Source organism: Sycon ciliatum, chromosome 1 (assembly GCF_964019385.1).
Source record: "Sycon ciliatum chromosome 1, ocSycCili1.1, whole genome shotgun sequence".
Taxonomy (NCBI): domain Eukaryota; kingdom Metazoa; phylum Porifera; class Calcarea; order Leucosolenida; family Sycettidae; genus Sycon; species Sycon ciliatum.
Window position 1 is genome coordinate 46,627,177 of NC_088643.1, and position 20,980 is coordinate 46,648,156.

At 46.9% G+C, this 20,980-nt stretch overlaps 2 protein-coding genes across 2 annotated transcripts in view; one reads left to right on the forward strand and one right to left on the reverse strand.

The window, feature by feature from the left end:
• Positions 1–6,347, reverse strand: part of LOC135829038 (mannosyl-oligosaccharide 1,2-alpha-mannosidase IA-like) — a 35,054-nt gene extending 28,707 nt beyond the window's left edge. The window contains exons 1-2 of the mRNA XM_065341447.1: positions 5,623–6,347; positions 780–995 (exon numbers count right to left, since the gene is read on the reverse strand). Of these exons, the coding sequence (XP_065197519.1) occupies positions 780–995; positions 5,623–6,027 (621 nt within the window). The 5' untranslated portion in view covers positions 6,028–6,347. The remainder of the gene's footprint in view (positions 1–779; positions 996–5,622) is intronic.
• Positions 6,348–6,875: 528 nt separating this feature from the next.
• Positions 6,876–20,979, forward strand: LOC135829067 (mannosyl-oligosaccharide 1,2-alpha-mannosidase IB-like). Its single transcript, XM_065341475.1, has 12 exons — positions 6,876–7,256; positions 9,525–10,244; positions 12,514–12,735; positions 13,018–13,098; positions 13,524–13,615; positions 14,116–14,233; positions 14,518–14,617; positions 15,067–15,182; positions 15,945–16,055; positions 16,238–16,355; positions 17,043–17,221; positions 19,693–20,979. The coding sequence occupies exons 1-12, from the start codon at positions 7,119–7,121 to the stop codon at positions 20,395–20,397; spliced, it is 2,700 nt and encodes an 899-aa protein (XP_065197547.1). The 5' UTR covers positions 6,876–7,118; the 3' UTR covers positions 20,398–20,979.
• Position 20,980: the final 1 nt, after the last annotated feature.

The following is a 20,980-nucleotide window of genomic DNA, read 5'->3' on the forward strand; positions in this document are numbered from 1 at the left end:
GGTTTTACCGTACGGCTGCTTCCCAGGTATACTAGGTACGGGTGCTGGTACATGGTGCCAACCGACCCGTACCCAGTACCTTTGTAGCAGTTGCATGGTAAAACCACCGGTAGTCGCCGAATATAGCTTCAGAATGACCTGTGTGTATACGGCAAATCTGACTGGAATTATTATCAAAACGATGGGTTTTTCATCTCCGGATCAGAACGTTGTGATATTTGAAGACGCAGTTTTAGAAACTGTCACCAACTTTGATCATTTCTTGAGCGATAAAGAAGTTGCTGACATGATTGAATGCTCGACTACCGAAACTCCCCATGTACCGTTTTCTAGAGGAGAAACGGGTGAAATTTCACAGGACAAACACCGCTTTGAGAAGGTCTCCTTGGAAGACCTCGAATGAATTCGTGAAGACAGGTAAGACTTGGTGTTAAACTATAATTCAATGCTGTGGTAGCTCATACAAAACCTTCGCGCCTGTGGCGTTCAGGTTTTGTATTCGCCGATATAGCCCTCGTACTCAGGTAATACCCTATACATACGCAACCCTGCTTTGGGTTCAACTCCCTTGCGGTCACTTTGCACTGCTTGCCAGCGTATCCTTTTTAACCATGTCACGTCATGTGAAGTTCTGCCATCGCAGCACTGCATAGAGGTTGTGCAGGCAGTTGCACACTCTTGAGGGTTATGTCCTCTTGACTGCAGTAGCCGTTGCTCCACCCTTATTCCGCAGTATATGTACATGCACACATGTACGCAGAATTGCGCTTCAGACTCACCTGATCAAAGTTCAATTCATTCGTGACCCACTTCTTCGCCCGCTCAAACTCCTCCGTCATCTCCATGATGTGGAGAGTGTCCAGCGAGTCGACAATGGTCGCACCCATGTGCGTGGCACCGAACACCGACGCAGAGTGTCCGCGCTGACTCAGCGGCTTCAGCTCGTTCTCGCCCCACGCATACTTCTCGTAGCCTCGCCAAGCATGCTGCGCCATCTACACAACACCAAGCCGAACAGAAACAGAAACGAAAACATGCAATGATGGCGGTGTTGGCCACGGCGAGGAAGAGGAGGAAGAGACAAAAGAGCCACATCGTGTGAAATATTTAAACAAACGGCGAGGAGACAATAATTTGATAACCGCAATCAATAAGACAAGCTGAATCGACATTTGTGTATACTTTATTCATGCAATGTAAAACGGTTTATTGTTAGCACACGCATTCATGTTTGCTCTTGCTTTCATTGCTAAAATTCACACTTGTAAATTTCACTGCTGTTGTTCTTGGTGTTATTTCTCTAACTTCGGCTTTCTATAATACAGTACCGTACTCGCGCGATTAGTGCCCCTGGGGCACTATTTTTTCAATGTCCATCACAGATGGGGCAGTATTCAAGAGAGGGCACTATTTTTTCATTGCTGGTACATTTGCATCATCCAGCATAAAACAAAGAAAAACAGAGCCTAAAGTGTACTGTAAACACTCACGACTCCACAGAAACGGGAACAAGACCTGCGATTTTGTTCCTGAAAACACCAGTGCAAAGCAATGGCCAAGAACATTAGCAAAAGAACACCAAACGTGCACATGGGCTTGGTTACAAGACCGGGGGGGGGGGGGCACTATTCAAGAGAGGGCTTTATTTTTCACTGGCTCTTGGAGACTAGGGCACTATTCGAGATAGGGCACTATTCAAGAGAGGGCTCTAATCGCGCGAGTACGGTAGTTCAATTTCGTTTCAGTGTCCTTTAGTACAACGACGATTCCTGATGAGTGTTGTACGAAAACTTGTTTGAATCCTAATTTTTCTCTACCGCAATTCCGCGCATATAAGCCCATGGGCTTAACTATGAAATAATGCAGTTTGGGGATAAAATATCCAGTAAAACATGTTCGTTTTTTAGTCCATGGGCCAATATTCGAATTTTGAAGGTTCACGAAAAAGTACAAGTCCGTGCTCATAGTGGTTCTACCATACTCTACTGGTAAACTGCACTGACCTGCTGTATCATGGTAGGAAGAGTCCATTTTGTGAAAAATTCTACTTGACACGCGAGTTGCATTTGTGTCTGCTTATTAGCCCATGGGCTTATAAACGGAGGTGGGCTTAGATCCGGATATAGGCCCGTGGGCTTATATGCGCGGAATTACGATACACTATTTCTTCCTATTTTCATCGTTTTATTGCACATTGTCTCCACCGTTTTACATTGCATGAACAAAGTATACACAAATGTCGATTCAGCTTGTCTTATAGTTTGCGGTTATCAAATTATTGTGTGAAATGAAATGTGAAATGAATTTCATTTCTTATGGTTGCTATGGACTCTACATACAATGTGTAAAGCTTACAGTGCATTTCAAAACTATAGACGCGTAGGGTTTTTGAAATATTTCAAATTTGGCTGGAACTTTTTGAGAATAGTTTTCGGAATATTGCTCAGGATCGCTCCACAATTACTCTCATATAGTTTCTAAAGGATTGGATAACAGACGCCCAATTTGGAAAAAAATATGCACAAAGTGATCACAGATTTTATGCGGTATAGATGCTGGCATAACGGTTTTTGCCTAGGTACGCGTCTATAGTTTTGAAATGGACTGTATACTGTCACCAAGAGTACATAACCCCCCCCCCCCCCCCCCCCAGATTGTGCAACGCCGATCCAGTTCTGCATAGGGTCTTGGTCGAGCGGAATCGGATCTTCTGATGTCATGCGTACACTCCACACCAGCGCAAGCCTGGTCTCGAGGCAGGGCACTGTTGTTTTTGATCAGAGAGTACCCGCGACTCCCCGGGTTCCCCTCAGATGTGTACGGTATAATGACGCAAAGATCCGATTACGCTCGACCAAGACCCTATGCAGAGCTGGAAGAGGCGTTGCACACTCTGGTTTTTTTTGCTTCAAAATACTTTTTATTGCCACCAGGTTCGGCATCGTTTCCAATCATTTCACTGTTGAGTCCACAAAGGACGAAGTAGCACTGTTGCGGACTGTGTCATACGGAACATACATAATACATGTATAGTGCTGCTTAGTGGAATCCAATGGTGTGAGTCAAGTTAGCGCCCTGCATCAGTGCACAGCCCAGTGTACAGTCCAGTGTACAGGCCAGTGTTCACAGGCTGTAGAGCGTACGGTGCTACACTGACTCACATGACCAGATTTCATTGAGCAACACTGTACATGTACATGTATTACAAATACGACTGGATCGGCCAGTCACTCAAATCCGGCATCTCTTCGTGTAATTTTCCGACTCTCCAGCCCCCCCCCCCTTCTCATGAGCTTACCTATCCGATCCCTAACTCACATTTTTCACTACAAGGTTCTGTGTTTTTTTGTTTTCCGTTGGCTACATGATCTTGCAAGCCCTCTTTTCTGCACCTACTTTCAGTTGACGGCTAGTACAGGACACGCAACCCGGGATGATCACCGAATTACTCGAGGACAGGAACAGTGGCTACTGCAAGTGCCTTTCCTTCCTGGACCTTGCGGTTGTCAGTCATTGACATTTATGGGAAGCACGCTTTGGAATGCCCTTCCCAGTGATATTCCCCTCCACAGCTGTGCACAGTGCGGCTGGTGCCTTTAATGGGGAAGTTAAGGCAAAAATCAAAATTTCACCAGTTGTAGTCTTCGGGGTGCTGAGTCGAATGGTCTCGGTCCGAGAAAGCTAAGACGCTCCCTTCCTACTTGAATCCCAATCGAACTCGCGCACTTCCACCGAAACTGGGTGACTGCGCCCTACTAGATGGGGATTTGTATGCAAAATGTCACAAAAAGCGCCATATTCGTTCTTATAAGAGCACGGATGACCGCGATTGGCCAATATGTTGTAGTCTTTTGGACGCTGAGTCGATTGGTTTTGGTCCGAAAAGGCTGCGATGCAGCATTCCTCCTTTATTCCCAATCGAACATGGTTGAACAAGCGGTCACGTGCTCCTGGGTGCCCAAATCACCTGGTCACCACGCCAGCAGGCGACAACTTTCACACCGAGGTTCAACTCGAGTGACAGGAGTGCACCCAAAAAAGGTCAAACAGGCTAGTAAGTTGTACCCTGCAGGCACGGTGACCAGGTGACTGGTGTACTCAGGAGCACGTGACCACTTGTTCAACCATGTTCGATTGGGAATAAAGGAGGAACGCTGCATCGCAGCCTTTTCGGACCAAAACCAGTCGACTCAGCGTCCAAAAGACTACAACATATGGGCCAATCGCGGTCATCCGTGCTTTTATAAGAACGAAATGGCGCTTTTAGTGACATTTTGCATACAAATCCCCATCTAGTAGGGCGCAGTCACCCAGTTTCGGTGGAAGTGCGCGAGTTCGATTGGGATTAAAGTAGGAAGGGAGCGTCTCAGCTTCCTCGGACCACGACCATTCGACTCAGCTCCCCGAAGACTACAACTGGTGAAATTTTGATTTTTGCCTTAACTTCCCCTTTAAACTGGCTCTGGACAGAATGGATTCCGGATTGTAACCAGTGTTAAACCAATGTGCCTACAGAGTGAAAGGCTGACATGAATCTTCCGCAACCTAAATGCCATTACTGATCTTAGCCAGGGGCATTACACCATGATCGTACCACTTCTCGTTCGAGTCGGCCCAGACAATTCATCCAAAACAATAAAGACGCCGTGCGATCCTGCACTCATACACACATGTACATAGACAAGATGGCCGTCAGCTGGCCCCTTACTGGATTTCCAGCCGCACTCACAGTCTAGTTTGAAACGTTGAACTGAAACTCAAAGGGGTGTGGGGCAGTGTGGGTGCGGGGGACGACCAGAGTCACCATATCAGTGCATGGTTAGCCTAATGTCAAGAGTTACTGAAGCAACGCAGGAAACGCCCCGCTACATGACATCGCACTTCCTCTTCTCTCTACGTGCATCAGTTACGGCCGCTTCATTTCTCCGAGACTGCCTGAAGAATCCAAACACATTACCAATCACCACTACCGGTAGTACCACTGGCTTCGGTCTTGCCATGCATTCTACACCCTATTCTACCACCTTGATGACCTAAGCAAAAAAAGCATAGGGATGTTATAAATTTTTCATTTCTCCTATTTTTATTTTTCTGACATAACCTGGGATTCGCACCCGCACTATCGCCCTGCATGCATTTCCCCGATACACTTCGCATACCGGTACATATTCATTCTTCCAAGTTGCTTCACGTTATGATCTTGCATTTGAAAGCCCTATTTGAATACTGCGGCCAGTTGTTTGTGGCCAGCTGTCTTTGCTGGTACGGTACGGGACAGGTACGGGATAGCGCCAGGCATGGCACAAACAAACACCGAATTAAAGCTTTGTTGACCCTGGCTAGCGCCAGACGTTACTGAAGTAACGTCTTTTGCATAGCTACGGGAATAAAAATAAGTTGTGTTTGTGTTCTCTGACTCCGGGGGGGGGTCCCGGACCCCCCTCAAAGGTCGGCCGGACCACTCCGAACTCCTTCCTCCTGCCCTGAAACTGTTCTCCTGCCAAAGACCTGACGATGATGTCACAAGTTCTGTGCAAACGTTAAACGGTCTTTGAATTTTAAATACTCATGAAAAGTGTTGAAAACTTAAAATTTACAATAAGACTTTCCCAATTTCATTACCTTCTTTACAAAGAGCCGTCGATATTGTGGACTGCTCTTATCCAGGGATGATACATCGATGTCCAAGTATTTTAGTGTCGCCTTACTGGTCGTGACCGCATCTGTCACACTATCGACATCACCTACATCAGCTACATCAGCTTTGACATGGTTGCGTATGCGGGCGAGAATCTGATCTGGTCTCGCCAGTACCTCCACATGGTATGGCCTATTGGTTTGTATGGATGATAGCGAGATGCCAGCATTCCCCTTGTCCCAAGACTCAGGAGCGAAGTTCAAAGCACCGAAACAAATCAGCACAAAGCAGGCGAAAATGAAGAGGAGTAAAGCCTTTTCACGAACTTTTCGCGTGCCCAATCCAGGGCCCGCTTTTCCATTGGTCGAGTGCAAGGGCAGTAAAGCCATTAGCTCTGTCGTCACCTTGATCAGTAAATAAGTAGTAGTTTCAGCACAATTCAAGCAGATGTCAGCTTCAAACTCATGATACACTGTAATACAATGAAGTGAATGAACCCATACAATCAAGAGTAACTAACTGGTGAACATCAACTAATTACTTGGTCGGGCACTATGTTTACTGCTATTGCTGTTTACAGTGTAAACGATGGGCGACGGGGGTTACCTGTCGGACTAGCTGAAGCAGAGTTCTCAACGAGCATCCACATATCGAGCTGAATATTTTCATTCAACAGGGCCCACACCTTCTTCACTTCACAGAAGCTACTTCAGCCTTCACTTCAGTTCAGGATACGCGCGTTCATCGATCGATGACGGTGGTTGCGCGTGTTGCTCTGCATGCCACCACCTGCCACGTTCAAACTCAAACTCAAAGCCACATGCAGCCTGCTTGCTGCTCAGATACGCCAAGAAGCAGAAATGAGCACACTTGCGACTGACTCACTCTTCCGTGAAGGCGAACCATTGGTTGCAAATTGTTTATGGCCATGAGCATTGATTGTGCAACCTCGGGAAGCTCAAATCCATTTTTCTGTGCACAGGATTTCAGCAGAGCAGGACTGACTACAGCTAGTACAGACTAGACTGACAGTCTGTGCACGTGTGTATCTGGTCACGAGTCACAACTCCTACTATGCATGTAGGGCCGTGTCCGCTACACACAGACAGACAGACAGACAGTCAGTACAGTCGAGTGTGCTAGCTAGCTCGCACTAGCAGCTACCTCATGAATGATACAGTGTAACACCTGACCCTGCAAGAAATCGTCCGCTTGCCCAGGTCAGGATCAGGGATCCCACGCTTTACTAATCAGTCTTGTATCGTCACCAATACAACTCTTGACTTCAGACTTCGTTCGTTGTTGTACAAGCCACACCGTACCGGTGAGCATCGAGCTGGCTTCTTGTTCATCCTGAAGCCTTCTATTCCCAGTGACCTTGACAGTGACATCTTGAAGAAGGTTGTTCCTTGCTAAAGTTTAGCTCGGAGCGTTCTGAATCTGAAGTGTGTATTTGTTTGATAAAGCGGTGCACGAAAAAATGGGACGGTTTGGCTCGTTATCGAAGGGCAAACTAATGATCCTGGCGCTGGTGTTCGTTCCATTATCTCTGCTGTGCTACCAAAGCTACTCGGCTAGATCTAAACGGCTGTCAGATGGGTCCGGTCTCAATCTACTGGTGAGTCGTCCACCACCGTGTCTGCTGTCCGGCATTTCAGCCGTGCTCGACTCTGTGGCTCGTGGTATCCCCGGGCTGAAGCCACTAGCTGCTGATTAGGCATATAATAATTATAGGCTCACTCCGTCACGGTCCGAAAGTATCATAAATAAATATTCAATATCTCATCTACTGTATACGTATTATTACACAGACATCAGGATCTTGAACCGGGTTCGCGATAACGCTTCTTCAAATAACGAAAAACAATTGGTCGTTAAAACGTTAGACTTTGTGACTCGTTAGACTTTCCGGTTTTACAGTATTGTTTATGGCATCAACACTGTTTATGCCTTTATGGACTGTGCTTGTACTACACTATAATATACTAGCGACTTCAGTCCAACAATTTAAAATTGTAATACATTGTATGGCCAACAAATTACACGACTGGATAGAGGCACCTCTGCAGAACACACACTAGTAAATCATTCTCATGCCGGGGATTATCTTGCAGGGGCGTAGCAGCCGGACCACTTTTTTTAACACGGTGCCAAAATTGCCCAGAATGCAGATTTTGCATCCCATTTCAAAAATTTCCCGGGGTAACCCCCCCCCCCCCCCCCCCCCGGACCCACCTCCAACGGCGGTGCTACGCGCCTGTCTTGTCCCATACCGGTGTCATGATGCCACACCGTTGGTATGCAATCGTCTGGGACCGTGCATGTGTATGTGCACAGAGCGATGGCGCAAACCGAATGGGATTCTCTGACCTGAAGATCATGATTCATACACGTACATCGTGAATGTATCTGCGATAGTGTTATGTGGGGCTTGGGTGTTGTTTGAAAGTGGCGGGGGACCGTTGTAGATGCTGGACGAGATGTGTTCTGCTTCGATGGATGGAAATACCAGGATGTCCGACAGTGGTCCGGGGACCGACCTTTGGAGGGGGGGGGGGGTCCAGGGGCCTCCCGTGGGAAAAATTTTGAAAATTTATGTGAAATAAAGCGAATTTGGGCATCTCGTGCACGTGAGGCTCCGGAAAATGCAGAAAATCATAGTCAAAGAACAAAAACACAGCTTTTTTTTATAAGCTAGTCAGCGGCTGCGATCGACTCCCTCAGTCTCTGGCACGGCCTGGTTTACATGCATGCCGTGTACGTGTGCGCACACTCTACCTGGGCTTACCCGGCTTACTTCAGTTTGGGTCTGGGTGTTTGAGGGGAAGGGTGCGAGCCGCGTAGACAGCTAGATGCAGTGGGTGGATAGGCACGGCTACGATCGACCGAGTCTGAAAGCTTTTAACTGAGATCGTTGCATTCGCACTACGTGTACGTGTGCCTCAGTAGTCCCAGTGTGCCGGTCGTTATGCTATGGTACAGACCCGGTGCAGTGGTGCGGGATTGTTGAGTCTGCATGGCATGATGTACATACCGGGTATGTACGTAGACACACTGTACACCATGTGTTTAGTGATAGCCTGCCTGTCGTCGAACGGCCATCATCATACACAGACATACATTATAACCTAAAAACTTGACCCTGAGTTGTTGCTAAAAGACTGATGAAGGAGTCCACAAAATTTTTGAGGTGATCCTCGGGCGTATTACGAAACTCCGGTGGCAACAGCGCAAGTGGAGTATTGAATTTTACACTCCCCTGTTATGGCAAGCTGAGAAAGGCGAGAAGTTCTGATCATGAACGATATGCCACGCTGGTCAAAATTGACATTTGACATAGCGGCTAGCGCCCTGACCGCAGCCTGTGCGGTCATTTTGACAGCTGTTCGAATTGCACATATGCTATGCCCTGGACAAAGTCTTGCATTTTGCGCCATTTGCTTGACTTACAAATACCTCATCTCACCGAAATTATCAACCGGACGCACTTTTCTAGAGCAATTTCTTGCTACCGTACCGGTAGGACAGCATGCAAGCTATCACTACAATTATAATAATGAGCAAAATGATAATCTTGCCGCATTGATGTGCATTCTACAAGAACAAAGTTGGCTCTGTTATAGATACTAGTAACCAGTTGTTACTCAACTGGGCATCAACTAGTTGGGATGAGCATTGTGAGTTTAAACCGTCATTCCCGTGGTCTGTATGACTTCAGCACCACACTGAATATCCAGCTTACGTCTGCACCTATTTCTCAAGTAGGCAATGACTGTGCCACGGCCCCACTGGTGGTGACAATGTTTTGTTTTTAAAAACATGGTGTGGTTTGTGGATGTTGACGTGTGCCCTGTGTGTGCGTGTTAAAATATTGTTTGACGTGCAGAATAGTCGCAGAAAGGATGCGGCGAGGAAGGACCACATTGCCGGCCGAGCACGCTCCATGGTGCTGAACCAGCAAAGGGAGCGCTTGAAGGCGAGTAGTATACAGGACAGTCTCAATCGAGCACCACATCTGCTGGGAGGTGCCGTCAAAAATAATAATGCAGCAGAAAAATCCAGTGAAGCAAAGAAGCCAGATGAGTCAATGATGCCGAATGACCAAAAGGATGGTCACCGTCAGCAGGGTGGACCGAAATTCCGGGAAGAGGAACTAGGTGACGGTCAAAAGCTGAAGCGGAAAACTGGTGCGGAGCCCGTCGATCACGTGGAGGATGAGGATCTGCGACTCAGGCAAGAGCGGAAGGAGAATAAGCAAACGGATCACGAAGAGCAAGATGATCAGGAGCAAGAGAGAAAACAGCGAGAGCAGGAGAAAAGACAGGAAGAGGAAGAGAGAAAACAACATGAGCAGGAGAAAAGACAGGAAGAGGAAGAGAGAAAACAACATGAGCAGGAGCAAAGAGAGGAAGAGGAAGAGCAAGCGAACCAAAAGCGAGCACAAGAGGAAGAGAAAAAGAGGCAAGAGCAAGAGAGAAAGAAGGAAGAGCTAGAGGAACGCCAACGAGAGCAAGAGAAAAGACAAGAGCACCAACAACGGCAGCAGCCCGCGTCCAACGGAGGCAAAGGTAAAGAGGACACAGTGAAGCTGCAGTTTGTAAAAAAGGTAAGCATCTAGTGTAGTGCTGTATTTCCCCGAATATTAGTCTATAAAAGCCCGGTGGGGGGGGGGGGGGGGGGGGGCATGTAAACCAAATGCAAGGGCCGCATGCCAGTGATGACGTGTTGCTAGTATAGTGTGAGTGCAGTTCTGTTCTAAAGAGCTTCGGCTACTTGTATGACGAACTAATTACCGTGCACATTGGTGTTTATCACTGTTTGCTATATCAGGAGTTGACTGTGTTCTTTTTTCATCCTATGTTAGTGCAATGTCATGCTGTTATGTACGTTGTGTGTCTCGTTGAGACACAACATTGAGTATTAGTTAGACTGTGTTGTGTTTTGTGACTTTTTGTAAACGGTGCCACATACCAATGTCAAAACTGTAGAGGCAGGCTGCTGATCCCCCCCCCCAACCAGCCTCCCAATGCACACACTCAGAACTAAAAGGTAAAGTGTGTGTTAGTAATAGTGTGTATCCAGTGATGGATGTAAGTCTAGGTGACAGTTATTCACAGTGCACTAGTGTGCATGTACAGTCTAGCCAAAGAAGTTGGCTTCCTGGGGCATGGATGTGTCAACTGTTTTAGAGGATCCAGTGCCACTTGAAACAATAGTAAGTTATCATGTCCAGGACAGCACCCTGCACCGCATGTGCACAGCCAGCGGAGATTGAAGTGGCTACCCCCAAGCCCAGGTGTCCCCTTGTGCTGTGGAGTGATGCTTGTGTCATGGCCGCGCGTTGGCGGGTTTGTGACTTGGCTTAGATCAGTCTAGTGGCTACCCAGGTAGACGACCAATATAGTCGCCATCCAAGTTGCTTAGCTAGCTCACACAGAACGACAGGTTTCTAATTCCACTTGAACAGTGTTTATTGAACCATTGCAATGCTAAATCGAAAGATCAAGCGTGAAGAGTCAACTGAGACCCAAAGAAGGAGAGAGTCGGAGGAGTAGTGAGCTCCCCGAGAGTCGAGAATCGAGAGAGTAGTGAGCTCCCCGGATCGAGGATGAATGTTAGCAAAACAGCTCCTTATATATGCTACATTATGTGATCAAAAGTATACAGCGGCAAGAATGCGTATTATTTCTATATTACAAACAGTGGCGCAATATGTGCAATCGGCCAAACTAGAATATAGTACAAAGATCAATCAATACGGGGAGCTCGCTCACCCAAATGTGAATATCAGTGATCTCCAAATGCTGGCATGATCTTGGTCCGCGATCCGGTGGCTGGGATGAATTGCAGCAGTACAGGAGGGAAGCGTAGTTACGTCCTTCGGTTCACCAAATATGGGCTCTTCCCCCAAACATAGCAGCAGACGGCAATGCCGTGTTCCCTCCAACGGGCCTGGGGTCTAGAGTACGCGAAGTACTGTTGACCCTTTGCGTCTTACGACACGAGAAGAGGCGCCACTCTTGCTCAACTAACAAAGGTATCAGCTCCCTTGCAGGACTAAGCGTGGCCCCCTCAAGCTCAACGGTGTAGTGAGTACAATGCTGACGACTTGTACTGAAGGTGTTGCCGACGTACAACAACACTTTGCGACTCTAGGCCACGAGTTGTAAGCCATGATTGCTCAACTAAAGAAAGTGCCAAATCCTTTGCAGGACTAATCATGGTTCTTACAGAACTCAGGAATATTTCGGAGTCTAGCTTTGGCTGCTGGACTCAATGCGTGGTCGCTTTCACGACGAGTATGATCCGGGTCATGACACTTGTGTGCATGTGCACACCTGTATAGTTCCATGCAAACTACACTTGCCAGCTGCGCAATGTGCCATCATGTCTCTGTTACAGTGCTAGCCGGTGCCCTACTGACTAAAAAGTAGCACCAGGGGAGGGGGCTGCAAAGCCTCGGTGCTGCAAACACTGGGCTGTAAGTGTAGTGGTAGTGTTGGCTGGGCGAGCACCATGCTATGTAATGTATTCTGCTCAAGCAGTTATGAGCCAGGTGCGCAATAGACAACACTTACGAATTGTTGCACAGTCTTAGAAATTCAGCATTGTGTGCGCCTTCTTTATCTGCACCTGATGTATCAACCATGTGTTGTTGTTGTTGTTGTTGTTGTTGTTGTTGTTGTTGTTGTTGTTGTTGTTGTTGTTTTTGAATTCTTTATTCTCACGATGGCACCATCGCCAATATGAGATTGTTGTTGTTGTTGACTGTTGTTGTTGTTGTTGTTGTTGTTGTTGTTGTTGTTGTTGTTGTTGTTGTTGTTGTTGTTGTTGTTGTTGTTGTTGTTGCTGTCGTCGTCGTCGTTGTTGTTCAGATGATCAAACATGCCTGGGATAGCTATGAGAAGCATGCATGGGGCTACAATGAACTCTCCGCTACGGGAAAGTCTGGTTCGGACGGCCAGGGAATGTTCGGCAATTCTCATCTTGGTGCCAGCTTGGTGGATGCACTGGACACACTGTACATTGCTGGCTTCATGGACGAGTATAACAAGGGCCGCGCATGGGTCAAGCAGAATCTAGATTACAACAAAGTGGTAAGGATTTCTGGGAGTCTTGTTTCAAGTCAAGATTTGAAGCTGTTGAAGACTCGTGGTGGCATGGTTTGAGCTCACTTTGTCATTTTACATTTTTACATTGGCCTAGATGCAAAACACCTCCGGTATTCCCGGGCACTCGGGTCAAAAGACTGGCTGCACTGCAAGAAAGAGAATGAGAAGTTGATGGCCATGATTGAAGAATCCTTCATGAGTTATGTATTCCTTTGTCGTGTCATCATGTTGTTTTTTTGTTTCGTTTTTGTTGCTGTTGGCTCACAGGGGGGCGACGTATCTATGTTTGAGATGAACATTCGCTTCGTTGGAGCATGTCTGTCAATGTATGCGTTGACTGGAGATGAGGTGAGTTGTACTTGTATTGGCAGTACACTTTGGGGCTCTTGGTTGACGTTAACTTGATGCTAGTATCGCACCGTTTTGGTGCTGCCGATGTTGCTGGCACTGCTACTGCCGCTGCTGTACATGTATTGTGTTTATTGTTATATTTGGGTACCCATTTGCCTTCCTCATCTGGACACACATGGGCTATGCTATATGTGGTCTCGGCTGGGTGGAGTGGCACGAACACCCCTTTTTTATGTGAGCCAAGGCTGCTTCTGCTAAGGCACCGTGTTGCCCAACTACCTCCCCGCCTCTAGATGAGTATAGTAGTGGTTTCATTTCACAGATCAGGACTGGGTCTAGGCCTGGCTGTTTAGAACAGCGGAATCCGTCTGTACATGTAGCCGCACCTCCGTCACTGTTCGCCTTGTTCTCTTGCCATGTAGCTGTACAAAGAGAAGGCCAAGGACTTGGTGGACCGCTTCATGCCTGCGTTCCGCTCTTCTGGCTTAGCTCATAACTGGATTGTACTCAACGGGTAAGGGACATTGTCTGATGCTCTACTCTCTACACAATACATGTACAGTGAAACCTGTCAAGGCGATCACTCGGGTAAGGCGACCACCTGTCCCAGAAGACCAACTGCAGCCAGGACCAAGGGATGCTATTTCCAGTCAAATGCCACTGGATAAGGAGACCACCTGGTTACAGAGACCACAATTTGAAAGTACCTTGAGCAGTCGCCTTAGACAGGTTTCACTGGACTGGAATCAAATTAAAAAGGTCAAACTTTCTGTAATGGATTCATTGAGTAGAGCTGTTAAAACAGTACAGCTGTTATTATGAATTTTTGCACATGCCTTTGGTCTTGTGTTGTTGTTGTTGTGGTTGTTTTTCATAATGGTAGTGTATTGTGAAAACATTATCAACATGCCCATATCGTTAGAAACGTGCTCTCTCTCTCTCTCTCTCTCTCTCTCTCTCTCTCTCTCTCTCTCTCTCTCTCTCTCTCTCTCTCTCTCTCCCTCCCCATTGCAGCTACTCTCAAGGAAGTGATCACAGTGGGCCATGTTTTGTTGTGGCCGAGCCCGGTACGCTGCACTTGGAGTTTGCGTACCTCAGCACCATCACTGGCGACAACCGCTACCTCAATCAGGTAAATAGTAGCACCTACACTGTAAATTTGCTGCGTTTGCGAAGGTGATACATGTACGAGTAGTAGTATGGGCGCCCTGTCCAACCTTGTGTGCTTTGATATGAGCATTTGAAACAAGATGCACATGTATGTAGCCAGGACGTATGCACATGGATTTTCAGCACTCTCTTTCTCTCTCCCCCCCCCCCCCCCCCCCCCCCCTCATCTCCTTCTTTTGGCCCTCTCGCACCCAAGATGTATCCAATCTGAACGCATGGTGCATTTTTCTTGTTTGCTATTGGTAGGTTCAAAAAGTGCGCGATGCTCTCTCCTCTCCCAGCATGACAGGCTTGCCCGGTGTAATCTCAGCGGAGATTAACACAGACAGTGGCACACCGTGTAGATGTAAGTGTGTATGGCACAGCAAGACAAAGAGACTTGGAGCACAGACATGTAGCCCTCACAGTCCAGACAGCATGTGTTTTCACATCATATTGTGCATCCCATGGTCACATTGACGTAGTGCACGAATTTTGCCCATCACGGTCAAGAATGATGCATCACTGTACACGAACTCTTGATAGTGCCTGTATGATCAGTCAGTACCTGCCCCCTGCTGATTTTCTTGTGGTGGTGGTTAGTCGTCCAGAACAGAAGACTCATCATGTTGAATGCACCTTTGTACCTCTCTCTCTCTCTCTCTCTCTCTCTCTCTCTCTCTCTCTCTCTCTCTCTCTCTCTCTCTCTCTCTCTCTCTCTCTCTCTCTCTCTCTCTCTCTCTCTCTCTCTCTCTCTCTCTCTCTCTCTCTCTCTCTCTCTCTCTCTCTCTCTCTCTCCATGCGCACCATGCACAGCCGAGCTATCGTTGGATGGAGGAAGTGATAGCTATTACGAGTATCTGATCAAGTCCTATGTGCAGAGTGGCCGAACCGACAAGCGTGCTCTGCGTCTTTTCAATGATTTGGCCAAGGTGGGTGGCATTGTGCTGGCAGAGCTGTTCCTTTTTTGGCAAACACGGCGGTATCAATAGCATTTCAAGTTGAAAAGAAAGTTGTAAGAAACCCTAAAAGTGTATGTGCTCGTCATGCCATTGCACTGTAATGCTGAATGTCTGAATGTGTACTTTTTCTTGTACAGTCAAATCTGTCGTAAGCGACCGCCCCTTGGTGCAAGAAAAAGCGGTCTCTTACGGCAGATGTATGGTAAATCCGGCATACCGGGCATGCATATAACTATGCTTCCATGTACTCAAATCGACGAGAATAATGTGATTTTTGATATCATTTTATTGGATATTCAATAGAATATAGGGGCGCACTTGCAAGACAGCGCATTTTCACACCTTGCAGTTGACAGCACACTGGCAAGTACAGTTTCGCACCTGACTGAACGTGGGTCGCGGTCGCTTACAGCAGATTTGAATGAAGCCACCGTGCATGAAATCGCGGTCGCTGGTCGCGCACAGCAGATGGTCGCTCTGGACAGATCAATTTGTATGTGAAACCGTCAGTGCACGGAAAATCGGTCGCTAACGGTAGATGGTCGCCTACAGCAGAGGTTGCTAACGGCAGATTTGACTGTACATACAATGTACATGTGTAGCAGCGTGATCAACACTATCCCCATGCTGGCTGATGATTATTTCACTATGTACACTGAACTCAGAGTTACAACACCGCCGCAACCTTGGTTTTTGTTCTTTTTTTGTGTCTTATTATTATAATTGCTGCAGAGTGTTGACTCGAAGATGATGGGTAAGGTGACAAAGAATGGAAAGACGTACCGGTACCTTGGCCGCACGTCCGGTGGAGGTGGTTACTTGGATGCTCGCATGGGTCATCTGGTAAGTGGTGGTGTGGGTTTGTTTTCCGTGCTGGTCATTGGAACTTGAATTGGGGTGACTCCGACTTATGCATATGCGATTTCGTACAGAATTGCAGGGTTTCAACTCGTGTGTGTGTGTGTGTGTTGTTGTTGTTGTTGTTGTTGTTGTTGTTGTTGTTGTTGTGTACATGCACATGGCAGGCCTGCTTCAGCGGTGGTATGTTTGCACTGGGAGCCAAGCACGGTAGCCAGCCCGACATGACACTGCAGTTGGGCAAGGACATCACCGAGGCTTGCCATGAGATGTACGACAAGACGGGTAAGAGAGATAAGGAACTCTCCCAGTTTTGTCATTCTATGATTCTATACAAAGGCAGGTACTTCAGAAGCATTTCCATGCCTGTGTGAGCCCCTGCTGCTGCTGCAACTTGGCTACTAGAAGTTGGGGTACGGTGCCACCTCAACACCTTTACTACAAATCCATGCACTTCCATGGTATGGTGATACTCTTTTTATTTTTTTTATCTCTCGACGAGGATTTTGAAAAGTACGACAAGTACAACCCTGGGGTGCATTCCGTTTTCTGCTATGCTTTACTGGCTTTCGCTGAGAGCTCCCAGTGAAGGCGACAAGCATGGAAACAGTACGCAGTAGCATGCGCTAGTACCGGTAGTATTCTTCTCTAACCCGGAACTGCTGTTTTACACGAATACATCTTTACTTATTTTTTTACATGTAGTACCGTTTTACACCATCCTTCTTCCTTGTTTGTCATCTCCCCATTCCTTGCCAAACTTGCACTTGCGTCGAAGTGCGTGTGTGTCCTAGTACACACTGGCATGCACATGCCGGCAATCAATCCAAGTCAACGTGATATCTACTTTAGTGTGAGCCAAAGCGACTGTGTGTTTTAGTTGTACCCGCACGCTTGCCTTAGTTCATGTTCGTCCGCCTGTGATGTTTTTCAATAAATTTGTTTTCAATCTCTGCTACTATTGTTGTCCAGCTACCAAGATTGGTCCTGATGAGGGAATGTTCATGAACGGCGATGCTGGGCAGAATCGAATTTTCTCTCTTTCCAGCCCTGTGTACTTGCTACGGCCAGAGGTGGTGGAGAGCTACTTTGTACTGTGGAGAACTACCAAGGATCCCAAGTATCGTCAATGGGCCTGGGAGGCTGCACAGGTATGCAGCTGGCTGTTTTGCGCAGCTGGATAGCATTGTAGGGGATTTGATGATTGCTTGGTATTGTCTGAAAAAAAACTGCATTGCATGTAAAGACTAAATATGCTGGCGCACTGATGCATGTAGTTGGAAAAGTACTAGTGACCTGGTTTGACCTGCATGCTGCATAGTGTGGTGTTGCTACCATACACAGGCAAAGTGGTGGGAAGTACATACATGTAGCTTGTGCACGTGCTATGTTCACACAACTAAGTCTACACCATATTCACGCTGTCACTGTGAAAACATGTAGTCTACACCAGTACGAAACAAAGAGTGACAGTTGAGCGATAGTAGAGGCATTGTGTTTTGCTCCGTACATGGGAGCTTGTACTTTAGTTGACCCCTCAATGATTCACGTCTGTCATCCAGAGCAGAGGAAATGTCCATCAAACCTTCCACTTGGCAAACCTGCAAGAAAGCACCACTCCATGCGCGATACACAGTGTTCTTGTGGAATTCACCCTGCATCAGTTGATTTTGAGTAGGCTAAAGGCCGATTCACAATACAGGTCCTCCCTCGTTAGTAGATAATCTCTGGGCCATCGAGAAAGTTATCTTGTAACGAGACTTATCTTTAACAGGACTTGCAGCTGAAGGTGAAATAGGCACTAATTCGTACTCAACGGGGCTACCCTCAATACAACATAAATTATCGACGCTTGCAACTCATTATAAGATAATTAAACAACTCCAACATAGCTCTTCCTTGGATGCAAAAGATCGTACATATCAACGAATACATAGATATAATACATTGTGCCTTTGTGCTTTATCCTATGTGTTGTGGTCTTCATCCTGCATAGTCATTATTATCTTATACTGAGGGTTTGGCACTCCAGGGACCTTGGCAAAGGGTCGTTATAACGAATTTTATGTACTAACGAATTATGTTGTAACAGGACCTGCAAACAGTTGTATAGACCACGTTTCGCCAGGGGATTTCAGATTTCTATTTACTAACGGGGTTTATGTAATAACCGGACTCGTTATAACGAGGGAGGACCTGTACTTCATTTTACGACGCGACTCGCGATTTGCGACAAGAACATGCCTGTCGCGAGCTGTCGCAAGGCACCTGTCGCAGAAATTGAAGAAAGTTACTTTTGCGACATTCGACGCGCGTCATACACAGATACAGTACAGTTTCTACCCTGGGTGCACGTGCATAGTACTGCTAGTGCATAGGGATGGCAAACAAAAATATTGTGAACCGTGTGTCGCTGTCGCAAGTCGCATGTCAACCCAACCCTGAATCTCCGCTTTACAGATTGTTCATGCTGCTACCTTGCATACATGTACAATGCATGCACAAACTTACCCCCACAATCACGGAAACATGGCACTAAAAGGCGTGCGTATGGGTCAAATTTATTTGTTCATAAGTGGTGCCAGTAGGGTATAAATGTACCGGTATTGTGACCATTGTCCACGAAGACATTGTAGTACAAACGCAAGGCGAGTGAGTTCCAGGGGTTGGTTTTCAGCTAGCACCACTGTAATAATGTCAGGGGTTGGTTTTCAGCTAGCACCACTGTAATAATGTCAGGGGTTGGTTTTCAGCTAGCACCACTGTAATAATGTCAGGGGTTGGTTTTCAGCTAGTACCACTGTAATAATGTCAGGGGTTGGTTTTCAGCTAGTACCACTGTAATAATGTCAGGGGTTGGTTTTCAGCTAGCACCACTGTAATAATGTCAGGGGTTGGTTTTCAGCTAGCACCACTGTAATAATGTCAGGGGTTGGTTTTCAGCTAGCACCACTGTAATAATGTCAGGGGTTGGTTTTCAGCTAGCACCACTGTAATAATGTCAGGGGTTGGTTTTCAGCTAGCACCACTGTAATAATGTCAGGGGTTGGTTTTCAGCTAGTACCACTGTAATAATGTCAGGGGTTGGTTTTCAGCTAGTACCACTGTAATAATGTCAGGGGTTGGTTTTCAGCTAGCACCACTGTAATAATGTCAGGGGTTGGTTTTCAGCTAGCACCACTGTAATAATGTCAGGGGTTGGTTTTCAGCTAGTACCACTGTAATAATGTCAGGGGTTGGTTTTCAGCTAGCACCACTGTAATAATGTCAGGGGTTGGGTTTCAGCTAGTACCACTGTAATAATGTCAGGGGTTGGTTTTCAGCTAGCACCACTGTAATAATGTCAGGGGTTGGTTTTCAGCTAGCACCACTGTAATAATGTCAGGGGTTGGTTGTCAGCTAGCACCACTGTAATAATGCTGTTTCAACCAACGAACTGGGTAGCGAGTGGCCTATCTACTAGTACTATCCTGCTCCGGTGATGTTTGGCTAGTGTAAATGTGTACAGTACTGATTCCTGCTGGCTGTGTGTGTGTGTGTGTGTGTGTGTGTGTGTGTGTGTGCGTGTGCGTGTGTGTGTGTGTCTGTGTGTCTGTGCATGGGTGTCGATATATGTATGTAGGCGATTGAAAAGTACTGCCGCGTGGACGGTGGCTACACTGACTTGGCCAATGTCGACCAGGTGCCGCCACATCCCAACAGTGGAATGCAGCAATCGTTCTTCTTGGCGGAAACACTCAAGTATCTCTATCTGATATTTACTGATGATGATGTGCTGCCACTGGACAAGTGGGTCTTCAACACAGAGGCTCATCCATTCCCGGTCAAGGGTGCATTCGACAGAGAGTTCAACCTGCCGGTCAGGTCTGCTGATGTCAAGCAGCCTGTTCAACAGAAGAATAATGACGTTCAGAAACAGCAGCAGCAACAGAAACGCCCTCAAGCACCTGAAAGGGCTCAGCACTCTGACAACTGGCAGCTGGCAGTTGCGGCGTTGGCAAAGAAGATGTCGTCACTTGGAGGACTATCTCAGCAGCAAGCACATCCTGCTGCGGCTGCAGGACTAGGTGTTTCTGGTGATCGTTTGAAGAACCTGAATGCCCAACTAGATGCTATCAAGCTGAAGCTAAAGAACAAGCAGGCTGCGTTGCTGAATGGTGGTGCTGAGCAGCAGGGCGATGCTGCTGCCAGGCCCAGACAAAGTGCTGTTGCGGCAGGTGAGGGCAAGACAAGACGACGGCAAGGTCTAGATACGGAGGCTGGTGGAGCACAGCAGAAGCGCAGCTCGGCTGGGGCGGGGGCAAGTATTGCCCGACGGCGGCCCTAGACCACTTGCAGTGAGTGAGGTTTGATTGACATTTAGCTAGGCTCCTGAGACTGCCACCAGTGCTGTAGTACATGGCTATACCGGCGATGTGCAATTAGCATGGAGCTTGTCATTGATTTTGTGATTATAGCACATAGTGGTGTACTCCTATGCGGGTTTCGTGGCAATTGCTGGCACAATTAGCCACTCATTTTCTTCACTCTTTTTAAATTTTCCTGCTTGCTCTCTCAGCCTTGGCTTTCTTTTCATCTTTCAGTCTCACACAGTCGTCAGGGACCATCATTTGAAGTATATTGCCATAAATAATACCACCTGTTCCTCTCTCTTCTTTCTCTTACCAGAACATCTATCATGAAATATTATATTTGATGAGTTAGTCTAAAATGGACCAAGTGTGGACACACGCACGTGTGGCATTTTTTTACTTACCATTTTATTGTAATACTCGAGTAGTTCCATAGCTTGAGCTAGTATTTTAGCAGTGTGCACCAGGGAGTTCTAAGTTTTTTAGTACTCCCTGGTGTGCACAATGTACATTGTATATTATTACGTGTTTGTGGATACGCTTTTTCTCCATGCTTTT